At 43.5% G+C, this 12515-nt stretch overlaps 1 protein-coding gene across 6 annotated transcripts in view; it reads right to left on the minus strand.

Moving 5' to 3' along the window:
• Positions 1–4138, minus strand: part of igf2bp1 (insulin-like growth factor 2 mRNA binding protein 1) — a 140800-nt gene extending 136662 nt beyond the window's left edge. For all 6 annotated transcript variants that reach the window (XM_069906097.1, XM_069906092.1, XM_069906094.1 and 3 more), the window contains exons 1-2: positions 3964–4138; positions 2766–2826 (exon numbers count right to left, since the gene is read on the minus strand). In XM_069906097.1, coding sequence (XP_069762198.1) covers positions 2766–2826; positions 3964–4138 — 236 coding nt within the window. The remainder of the gene's footprint in view (positions 1–2765; positions 2827–3963) is intronic.
• Positions 4139–12515: the final 8377 nt, after the last annotated feature.

Raw genomic sequence — 12515 nt, forward strand, 5'->3', positions numbered from 1 at the left:
ATTAGGCAGATTAGAGGGAGACAAAGACCAGGGGGTTAACACAATTGGGGTAGGGGGTGAGCAGATTAACGTTTCAAACTCAGCATTAACTCATCATGTCCCGTAGCAGATGCTGTTGGGGCTCCTGCAGCCTTCTTGCATTTTGTGGAGTGGGTGATGTTGGGTTGGGTGAAAGGCTTTATCCACACCATTAATATTTCTCTTTTCAGAAGGCAAAAACCCTGATGCTGATTTCTGAAATTTCAATTTTTAAAAACGTTTTCAGCACTTTATTTTTTATAAACTATTTATTTTTAGAAATACGCACTTTTTTTCCAAGCAGTTTGTAATCATTATTTTAAATTCAGTTTTATAAATACATTTTGTTTATAAAAGTATCAGAATTAAATAGCATATAATTATCTATTTGAGTGCGTTAGTTTTATGAAGGATTTCCATACATTATATAACTTTTTTAATCAATTAGAAGGATTATTTGCCTTCATATAGTTTTAAATGAATGCACTCTTTCACATCTTACTTCCTGAACAAAATTGTCTTCAAATTCAACTCAATGTAAAAGTTTTCAACGGTCAAATTGTGTGGAAATACTTCACTCAGGATACATCAAATTATTCTGTTCAATCTGATATGTGATGGCTAAATATTTTAAAGTAACATTAGTTTGCTTAATGGCGAAATATACCTACCAATATACTACAAAACAATTTTGTCTTTATTTGATTTCCTAAACCCATCTTGTAGAAAGAAGAAATAAGCCTGAAGTGAGGGGCAATCCATAGACTATCTTTCAGAAGCATTTTCACAAAATACAAGATGGCATCCATTTTTTAAAAAACCAACTTGTTGACCAAAGTCAATCTACTAAAACAATTTACAAGTTCAGCAATCGGGATTCATTATTTGGAGTAAATAGGGTTGTTGGATGAACTATACACAAATGTCTGCATGGTCATTTTTATTTAAATTTTTATATGGAGCTCAAGATGGATCTATTACCATTGTTTTCAAAATATTTCCCCAATCAAAACACAACTCAAACTCCTCATGTAAAATGACCACACTGGCAGAATTTTTGAGTTTTAGGATTCCGTCGTGAAGTTTCCACCCCAAGTACCGAAACTCTGCTTTTTATATGAAAGTAATAAAATTTACAACATGTACCTGAAAAATAGTCTATTGAGATTTCAAAGGCAAAGCATTTTCATTTGGTATATTGGCACATCCTAAAATACTGGAAATGGACAGGGAAGCCAAAGAATTGGGATATGCAAAGTATTGCTTTATTATCTTTAACCTAATCACCAATAAAAATACTCTGTTCGCAGTGTATATTGTTTACTCCATAATTTCGAGACATCAGTAAAGACACCATTCTTTTTTTTTTAAATTGATGATTCTAGGTCTTTATTAAGCTCCAAACCCATGTAATTAATTCTTATATTGCTTAGTTAAGTATTTATACTAGTTTTCAAAACTTTCAAATTTTGTTAAAACTTTATCCAAAGTTCTTTGAAAGTAAAGTATGACAACAATTCGCGTTAGAAACCTTAATTATTTGTATTTAGCAATTAATATTACTTATCAAGCACAAATCAATCTGGCTCAAGCTGGCGAACAATAACTTCATTTTAATTTAGCCGATAACTTGTTTGCGCCTCTCGAACACTTGCAGTGGATGATCACATGAAGTGAATTGACCAAAAATAAAGGTTATTGTTTTGAAACTACTATTTGTTTGCTGGCATTTCTAGATCAACGTTTTTCGACATTTTACCACAGGCACAATTCAGTTTACTAGAATATAGACTACATACTATTTCAGTTTTAAAATTACTCTCTCTCTCGCTCACACACACACGATTTGACTCAGGAGCAAGCATAAATCATAATATCAATATCATCAACCCAGCTAAGAATCAAGAATGACACGTACATTAACAGCCATTTCTTTAGGGACGATGTGGAGGTTATACGTTGTTTCTGAGCGAGAGTTAAATGAAACTTGTAAATGAAAGGGGACATGGCGTTTTGAAAAGACTATGCATGAAAAAAAAGACTCCTTCGAGTTCGTCAACGATTGCACACAAAGCAAGGGAGGGCTAAGAAATGGCAACGTGTTCGCAAAGTGCGAACGCAAAGAGCAGTCCCTGTTCCAATGCAACGCGTCCCTTGTCGCTTTGCAGCGACCACGATGGACAGAAGAGTGTGAACAGTGACCGTGTTTTAAGAGTTCTGCCAACTAATTTCCACAACGGTTCAGCGCCACAGCAGTTCCCGAGATCGAATTGGAGTCAAATGGGGTTTGAACCGAAGGGAACGTGATTTGTTCGAGCACTTTACAAGGAGAGAGGGTAACCATCTGCCCCTTCGCCATTCTCAACTCGGGAGCTTTGGGGGGGGGGAAAACATTGAACGCAGAGGAGACACACTCGACTCATTTCCTCAGGACCGATCTTGTTTTTTTCCTTCCCACCTCCTCTTGAGATTGCTGCTCTACCTCTGCAGTTTCCACGCACTCGCTCCCTTCGCCTTTCTCCCAAATTAACATTGCCACAACGTCATATATGGAGGAAACAATTCATTTAAAATATAAATCTCGCTGCAGCAACATAATTCTGAATCACCTCCACCACCCTTCCTCTTTTGTCTTTCTTGGTTTTAAAAAGCACACCCTTCCAATCAAATATCACAAACAAAGCAGCAAAAGCATTTTACACAACTCTCTGAATAGCTCCAGCTCAAAGTAAATAAATAGATGCTACCTTTGCCTCTTGGGCACTGAGTGTTCCACTTCAATGTGTTTGCCATGAAGCTCCACTTTACCTGTAATTAAATGGTTTCTTTAAATATATTTAATTCAGTCAAATGTTTCATTTTCTTCGACGCTGCACTCCCCGAGTAGGCGAAATTAAACATTAAGGTGAAATTGCAGGTTTATTTTTGTCTCGCATTGATTGGGAATTGTGTGTGCGGAGATTGTGTGTGTGTTTCCAAAATCATTGTGTTTCATTCTTTAGGCACCGAAATGAGAAACGTTGCTCCTAGTCCTGGTAGGTACTTATTTGTAGAGTTGCTTGCTCTCCATATCTTGCACCCCTCTCAAGAGGTGGGTGCAAGTTACATATTCTGAAAGGGTTTGAATGGTTCTTGTGTGAATTTGCACGCTGACAACGCTGGAGTATGTTCACAATCAGCATGGCCGACCTCAGCTCAGTCGGTGCCCCATCGCACACTCAGTGTTCAATTTCAAGATTCATTCTGGGAGGTGGGGGCTTCGGGCATTGATTTAGACCAGCCGCGTGTTGGGGCCAATGGAACAGACGAGCAATAGTTAGCACCCTCAAGCCGACCGGCCTCAGTAAACGAGATATACGCGATTGAAACTGCAAACGTGGTATTATTGCGGAGCCTGCAAATGATGGCCTACTATCAGTAAAGGGGGAAGTCCCAACGACCAGCCATTCTGCCCAAGAGACACCAAGACCCAAAGGCGGGTCGAGCCCGCAGCACAACCTGCGATGTGATCCCCGGACCTCACTGTGTGGCTCTGCCGCGATCTCTTTCGAAAAGTGCGGACTGGAAAATTGAACCCGTTTTTGATGCTCAATCGCCGCGTGCTTTTTTTGAGTGGAATGAACTGAGAACCTGCAAATCTCCAGAAATATAAACCGGCCCTCCTCCCCTCGCCAAAGGATTGGCGCGACACCGCTCCCATCTTTACAATAATCACAGACCTGCGGAAAATCATTATCACACGATTTGAGGTCGCTCGCACCATTTCTGGGCTTGTCAGAAATCTAAAAGCCATTGCAACTATGCCGTGCTTTTTTTTGCGAGAGCGCAGTGGTACAAGCTCGGCCATTTGTAGCGCTGGGTAGGAACACAGCAATCGAGGGCTCGGCATTCTCAAGTAGGGTGCAACTCTTCCTTTTATTTTCGATATTGGTTGAAATCGCTTACCGGATAAGGTATCGATGGCTTTCATTGCCCAGTTCTCGTCTGGACAATCTACAAAAGCATAGCCCGTTTTTAGCAGAAACTGTCCAGTAAAAGGGATTTTCCATTCCTTGAAGACACTTTCTAACTCCGGCACGGTCACACTCTCACTCAGATTTCCGATATAAAGCTTGTTCATTCTGATTTTTAGGTTTAAGGGAGGCGGGGAAAAAAAAACAAGGCAGCGTCTTTCAATAATGATCACGTCGCCAAAATAAAGCACGAATATACTCAAAGAAATAACGGGTAGTCTAAGGATCTCGGCTTAAAGCGAAGGGGGAGGAGGCCCGGAATAAAAAGTGTTAGCCGGAACTCGGGACTTGTGGAGCGGTATGGCGGGCTGTGCTGAGCTGCCTTCTCCCCCCCAAACCCTGGAGTCCGCCTGAAAATGTCACAGGACGTCCGTGGTGGCGCCGCCTCCAAATAAAATCGACCTTAAAAAATGATTGAAATATTTGCCTGGGAGATATCCACGTGGTTCCACATGGCCAGCCCCTCACGTGTAAGGAGCGCGTCAGTTTCACACACACCCTCCCCACTCACACACACGAGAACCCCCCCCCCTCCCCCGAGCCCTTTGTTTTATCCTGGGAGCCCCCACCTCTCCGACCAGGACTGGAGTTACCGGGCGGGGCGCAGACGCGATGAGCTCTTCCCGCATACAGGAGGACGTGAGCTCGGTTCCTTTTTTTTGAATGAGACGCTCCTGGGAGGTGACGGTGATTCTTAATCTTTTTTTTTCTCAATGGGTTATGGCGATCTGGCGCCAAAGTCCTTTCTGCTCCCGATTCCCAGCGGTGGACAGACCCCGGAGAAGGGGGGATCTCGGTGCCAGAGTCGCTGGTAGCGTGTTGCTAACATTCAGGGCTTTGGAATTGAAACAAAGGTCCCTGACTGTTCCCAGTGCCTTCAGTAAAGAGCAGAGGACTTTCCCCATCCACCCAATATCCCTTTCCACCCCCTAACTCGGTGACTCCTCCGGTGAAGACATCAGCATTTGAACGAACGGCTCGTTCTCGGGGAAAGACGCTCGATATTCGGTAGGGAGAGAGAGTTCAGAGTTTCACGCTAACTTTCCAAACGAATCGTTCGTTCTCAGCGCGACCCCTGGGGTGGTCTCCTCCACCGTGTGCCAGCGAGGGACTGCCTCGGGCAACTTCCAGACACTTTAAGATCATTCTTTAGCAGTTTGATTGGAAGAGTGTCCACATAATACACCCAGCCCTGGCTTGAACGCGAGGTCAGTGATGGCAAATTCTCCGCCAGGCGATCCGAAACCGATCCCACGGCAAGTCCTCATTTCCTCGCAGTTCGCCCCCCACCTCCAGATTGGCACCACGTCCCGAGCTATGAAACCCACATCGATGCAACTCCTGCGACACACGAGAGACGACAGATGCTGCGATGCGCAGCAAACCCCGATCTGCCAGAGAAACCCAGCGGGTCGTTCAGCATCCGTGGGAGAAATGAAGGGTTCCGATCTGAAACGTCGACCGATTGTTTCTTCCCACCGACGCTGCTCGATCCGCTGAGTTTCCCCCAGCAGATCGTGTTTTGCTCTCGTTGGATTGAATTGCCCTTGTTTGCTTCTCTCTTTGCAAGGCTATAAAATGCAAACATCTGATCTGAATCTAAACGGTTAGAATTAATTTCCGTCTGGGAAGAAAAGCGGGATTATTGGCGGGTTTCATCGGAAGGGTTCGCTTGTTCAGCTGGTTCCGTGGATCCAGAATGTATCTGGAAGCTGGTCCCACAGAGAATCCCGTGCCCAATAATCAGTGAGTAACAGGAAAAAATAGTAAGAAATAAACACATAAAATGGTGGTAGAAATGAACGTGTCGGCGCAGGTTGGAAAACGATGACCCTTCTCGTTAGTTTCTCCCCTGAATACATAGTATTCCCGCTACAACTTAGCTGCCGCACCTGCTTTCTTAACTTCGCACCATTCTCGACTTTAAATAAAGATTTTCTGCAGATGCGGGGTTTTTGTTTGCTTTTCAGCTTGAAGAATGCTCGTTGACAGATCATTCAGAAACGTTCGTTTCTTCCTCAAACATGATTTCAAGCAGCCTGTCAAAGGGTCCCTGGGTCGAGGAGTTCCACGGGGTACTGATCCCTCATCGGCAAGAGAGAAAAACGAACCAAGGTCCCGCAGAATAAAGCAGCATCTGCAGAGAGAGAGAGAGAGAGAGTTGGTGGGTGAAACTGCTGGGCATTTTCCTACATTCTGTACTCCTCTTGGGAGCACCGGGTTGTTCTATGGGGCAGCCCACACAAAACTAAATTGTTGATATTTTCGTAGGCATAATATTTTATCATTTTAAATGAGTCTTCGTTTCCCGGTCCAGGAGTGAACGAGGCGAAACTTACCCAAGTTTTGAGCTTGTTTTTACGTTTATGGTTAAAGGGTCAAATTGACGATGGTCGGATCGAAAGATGGAATGGGTTGGAAAATTGATTGGTCTCCTCCCAGCCCAGAGATTCCACCCCAACTCCTCTGAATGCTGCCTCGGGGAAGAACGAGAGTGGTTGTTACAGGCAGGGTGGCAACCTACCCCACCCCCCCCCCCCACCCCTCTCTCTCTCTCTTAGCTTGGACTTTTAATCTTCAAGTGAATTAACCCGACAAGTCAGCACTCTGTAGCACCTTCAAGTCGCTGAAACGTCTCCAGGCCCCTGGTCGTCGATGTTGTAATGTTGAAAATCGCGACCCATTTGCCCATCGCGATAATGAGGAGATAATCGGGGTGTTTTTTGTAAATGGTCAGTGACCACAAAAGGATGTCTGGCACGAAGTCACTTTTTTTTCTTGCAGTAAGGTATTTATTATCTACCTTTTTTGTTGTTTTGTCTAATTCATTGTAATGTGTATTAATGTAGTTTTATAAATGAAGTATTATACCGATAGGCTGCAGCAAACTGGTGTTGAAGGCAGTTACGTTGTACAATGTGTATGTCAACAAAAGTTATCTTTATCGTGAGGGATTGATATCGCAACCAAGACAATTTTCAGGAGTTTACGGAGGTTTAGTATGACATCGGAAACCCTGGGAAATTTCTACAAATGTGTGGTGGAAAGTGTGCTGACCGGCTGCATCACGGTCTGATGTGGGGGCACCAACACCCCTGAGCGTAAGGTCCTGCAAAAGGTAGTGGGCACAGCCCAGAACATCACAGGCAAAACCCTCCCCACCATCGAGAACATTTGCAGGGAACGCTTCCTTAGGAGAGCAGCCCCAATCGTCAAGGATCCACACCACCCAGCACACGCTCTGTTCTCACTGCTGCCATCTGGAAAGAGGTCTAGGTGCCACAAGACCGCCAGGTTCAGGAGGAGCTGCTCCCCCCTCCACCATCAGACTCCTCAATGACAAACTCGATCAAGGATTCATTTAAGGACTCTAACATGTGTACTTTTACTTTTTTCCCCCCTTTCCGTATTGCAGTTTGTTTACATTTTATTTGTTTACATTGTGTACTTCTTTTGTGCACTGCCAATACGTGGCAATTCAGCCTGACCCATAGGAAAAAAGAATCTCAGGGTTGTATGTGATGTCTTGTATGTATTCTGACAATAAATTTGAAATATTTCTGCTCTTCCAAATAGCACTGCGGGCTAAGTCACACCAGCCCCCGGAAGGAGGCCGCCGATTTAGTGGAAATTTTTTAAAAGTTGCGGGTTATAAATCTGAAATAAATATAGAAAATGTTGGGAAAAGGCACAGCAGATCGGGCAGCATATGTGGAAAGAAAAACAGTTACTTTCATAACACTTTAATTTGGATGGACACTTAAAGTGCTAAGTTATAAACGACCTAATGGAGGAACTCTGCGGGTCTAACATCATCAGTGGGATCAAAACATTCGACTTTTCGGGCAGGAACCCTTCATCAAGACCCAAGGTCGAGAAGTTCCTGCTGATTAGCAAGGACGCGGGGCGGCTGCATTACCCTCTCACTGGACCTTTCTCCGTCCCCATTGTACGTCTTGAGTTGACGCCACCGTTCTCGTTTCTCAACCTTCCAAATCTAAAGGCGCGGCACGGGTCCCAGGACTGTAATGCCAACTCTTCACGCGCTTGTGGAGCTTTCAAATAAAAATAAACCCAGAAAATGCTGCAAACTCTCGGCAAGTAGGACAGCGTCTGTGGAGAGAAACGGAGTATGTTTCTAAGGCGAATAATGGAAAGATGGAGGGACTCAGCAGATCGAACAGCTCCGTGGAGAATTGAAATGTTGACGTTCTCCCCACGGGTACTGAGAATGCTGAACGACCCGAGGAACTGCTCACACTAACCATCCGAGGCTCTCATATTCATGAAACAATATTTATTTGTATATATGAATACTTGTCCTGAATATGTATTATGTTTTATGTCTGGTTGTGTGTTTTGCACTGAGGACTGGAGAATGCTGTATGGTCGCGTTGTACTTGTACAATCAGATGCTAATAATCTTGACTTTTTTCTCTCCATGGATGCTGTTGACCATTATTTGCTCTGGATTCCAGTGTCTGCGGTATTTGTGTGTCTCCAGTTAACTCCCAATGGTCTGATTGTGTCCAGTTTCATTGTCTTAAAATTTCTGCCTAGCTCCTCTGCTAATCCGCCAGCTTTTTTATTGAAGTTTTTTTTTAATGTTTACCCCGGTGGTTTATTCTGGAAAGAGACCTATGTGAATTATTAGATGGATTGTGACCAGATATCTCAATATTTGAACGGAATTATAACCAAGTCAGCCGACCACAGTGAAAGCTTTCCACTCCCGGTCCTATTACCTCTTGTGACCTTCCCGAGGTTTGGAAAGCTCCATAAAGTTTCATTTGAAGACGGGATGGTGTAGTTTGTTAGAGAGTTATCATCCTCTCATCAGACAACGCACTTCCTTGGAATCCGGCGTCGGACCACTTCCCTTAGTTCACAAAGAGGAGCTTACCAGCCCTGGAGTAGCGTTTCGATTTCGAAACCTCGACTGTCAATTTCCCTCCATGGACGCTGTCCGGCCAGTTGAGATCCTCCGGAACCTCGTTGTTTACTCTTTCTCCAGAATCTTGAGTCTAGAGCTTAATTCAGGTCGCATCCGCCCTCAGCTCTCCATACCCAGACAAGATCAAAGATGCGGGCAATGGTCGACATCGTCCATAACGCAGTCACTGAGTGCTCCGGTGTTATGAGGACCAGAATCGGTGAAGAAACCATCGAATTGCTGTCGTCTTTAGAAGACTGATGGTGCTCAGGTTCACGTTGCCTTTCCGTTACGCACCGAACTGCTAAGACTCGAGATTCCCGCTTTGAAAAATCACTTCATGGAGCAACCTATCAAGTTAGACAAAATGACGGAGAAACTCTGCAGGTCACGCAATGTTCTTCATGCAGCAAGGAGAGATACATAACCAACGCCTGAGCCCTTCACCTGGATGAAAGGTTCAAGCCTGAAATGTTAGTTATGTATCTTTAACTTTGCTACATAAAGTAATTTGCGTGACTTTTGTGTAAATTACAATCACAGCGTCTGCAGACTTTCTTGTTAACACCAACCTTAAGCCGGTCAGATCTGGAATACAATTTCCCCTCAATGACCTTCGGCAATGATTGGAGGTTTCTCATTCATGGTTACCGATTCGCTCCGCAGAGAGAAACTCTCTACGCAACCCTCAAGTAGAACGAGGAGGCAGAGACCATGGTATAAATGAGAAGGACCAATGTGCTGTGACGGTGACGATGGTAAATCAAACAACAAGAACAATTCTCCCGTCTCTGATCCACAAGGGCGGCTGCCCTTTCGTCCTGTCACAATGTGGAATAGAACCGAGAGAAGCACAAGGTACATTGCAGATGTGGGAACCTTGAGATACTAGTCCAAAACTCACAAGAGCCAACAGAAACGTAGTGTGGGAAGCTATCACCTCAAGATAGGCGTGATACAAAAGGGGAGTAAAGACCACTGTGTAAATTTAATGAGAAACGTTTGTGCATATTTTGGTTGATATGGTTCAGTGTGAAAATATATATAAAAGATAGAGGTGATACTGCCAGCGCATTCTGTTTTCATCGTGGTCGGCTGATTTGGTTATGATTTTTGTTTAGATTTATTGTCAGAGTACTGTACATACAAAACATCACATTCAACCCTGAGATTCCTTTCCTTACCACTTATTGATAATGGTACAAAAAAATGTATTCAACGTACACATGTGAATAAATAAAGAAATGTAAACAAGCTGACTGTGCAATACAGAGAGAGAAAAATCAATATGCATAAGAGTCCTTAATTAAGTCCCTAATTGAGTTTGTTGTTGAGGAGTCTGATGGTGGAGGGGTAGCAGCTGTTCCTGAACCTGGTAGTGCAAGTCTTGTGGCACCTCGACCTCTTTTCGTTCAAATGCTGCAATGTCTGATCACAAACCATGTCTTCGGTCTCCTTCCTGTGTAAACCACCAGAGTGAACATTATTTTTCATCCTTGGGTAGAATGGGTCCGTCAAGATTTCGTGTTGTGCCTCGAGCAGATTGTGTTTAGCGTCTACCCATGGATGCAGTGTGACCCGGTGAGTTCCTCCTGCATCTCACTGCGTTTGACCCTGCATGGCAAGAGGAATTGTAGATTTAGAAGTGGATTGGGAATATGGTCCATGGATGGATGATAAAGTGAGATGAGTTCGGGAATGTGTTTCAATAGGAACAGCCGAGCGTCCCGTGCGCAATTGTGAAAAGCAAGTGGAAGGTTGGAGATGGAGAAGAACATCTGCAGATGTACACAAAATTACCACCAGACAGATGATTTCGATTGGATGTTGGGTCAGTGGAAGAGGAAGTTGAGGTGACTAATTGGCACCCTACAGAATCCCTACCTGACAACTCGTACCAGAAATATTCCTGGATCATATTTTTTTTTTTAAAAAGTAACATCGAGTGTAATTTGATTGCTAATAAGAGACACGTTAAGAAAAACAGAACGGTGACGGAACGCACATGGAATAAAAATGTACGATAATAGAATATTATAGAATAAAGTTTCTAAAACCACGTTTTATCTAAAGGGTGAACCTGACTACATTAGAGAAGGGACAGCGAGCAAGGCTTTTCGAAGTTTGATTTTCAGTCATTTCCTAAGGAGAGACCGGCGAGAGCGATAGAACTCGTTCGCGTTTGCTCTGTTTACATTACCCGCCCATTATTTACTCCAAGTTGTCAAAAGTTTACGGCTGAACGATCTTATCCGAAATTTTCGAGCACGGGTTCTTTATTTCCCACCCCCGGATAAGAAACTTTTTTATAGGCTTTTTAGAGAGAAAAAAAGAATCCACAATCGGAATTCCAAGCCTTTGAGAAAGATTCGCTATTTCACTTAGGATAGGAATGGAACCTGAGTATCAATGTGAAAAGCAGATGGTGGAAATGATTTAAGTTCAAATATGAGATGATAACGTCAAAAAAGGATCCAAAAACACCTCAACAGATGAGTATTCTGCATTGGAAGGATGCCTACCCTGAAGAAGTATTCCGTATGGATTTTTAAAGGCAAAAGCATGCCTTCCTGTTGTGTTAATGGGATCTTGCTATGCGCAATGTGGGTGCCGCATTTCTGAAACGACAGGGACTACTTGACTAGCTCTGAAGCTTTGTGCGAGTGAGAGAATAATACGTGTAAATATTCCATCTTGTGGTCTTCAAAGCACCATGGTTTCTACTCTCGCTGAGTACACACGGTGGTATCTTATCCAAGGATCCATTGTATATTCCCCCAACCCAGAGGTTTTATCGCATCGACTCCAACCTAACTCCCGCCCATCCCGTTCAACCCAAACACAAAACGAAGACAACCAACTTTCAAAGAATTGGAGAGAGCTCTCAGCACTCGGGAAATTTAGGGATTATAAATATGAGTAGTTCTTTAAATCGTCATGGGAGATGACAAACTTTGACAAACCTGACAAAATATATTTTACACTAAGGTGGGTGAGATCTGACAGGTTAAGCATTCCTTTAAAATGACCTTCAAACAGCCCAGCTTTGGGATGTAAAATGACGATTAAAAATGACACCAGTTCCATGCATTGTCACCGTGTTTGACCTGCACGCGGTTCCTAACCTAACTGTCTGGAGTGAAAAAGCAGGTGCCTTTCGGCTCAAGCCCGAAACGTTGGTTATATATCTTTACCTCCTCATGGGCGCTGCGAGACCTGCTGAGTTCCTCTAATTCGTCTGTGTTTTTCCTACCTTACTGACCGTGACAACACACAAACGTACGGATGCTTTACTGCTGGAAGGTGGTCCGTACGCGCGTTAATGATTCCAGCGTTGTTTTCTGTGGAAGGGAAGTTTTATTACTGCCTATAAAACAATCAGGATTTAGATAAATTGGACCTATTTCCCTCGGCAGAGATGATTAAAAGCTAACATGGTTCCAATATAACTACTGAAGAGGGGAGATTTCTTTCATTTGAAAGAAATAAGGGAATCGAACTCACTGAGAATCAAATAAAACCGTAGATGGGGACATCTTTTTAAAAGGGCA

The sequence above is a fragment of the Narcine bancroftii genome, chromosome 12 (genome assembly GCF_036971445.1).
Source record: "Narcine bancroftii isolate sNarBan1 chromosome 12, sNarBan1.hap1, whole genome shotgun sequence".
In the NCBI taxonomy this organism is placed as follows: domain Eukaryota; kingdom Metazoa; phylum Chordata; class Chondrichthyes; order Torpediniformes; family Narcinidae; genus Narcine; species Narcine bancroftii.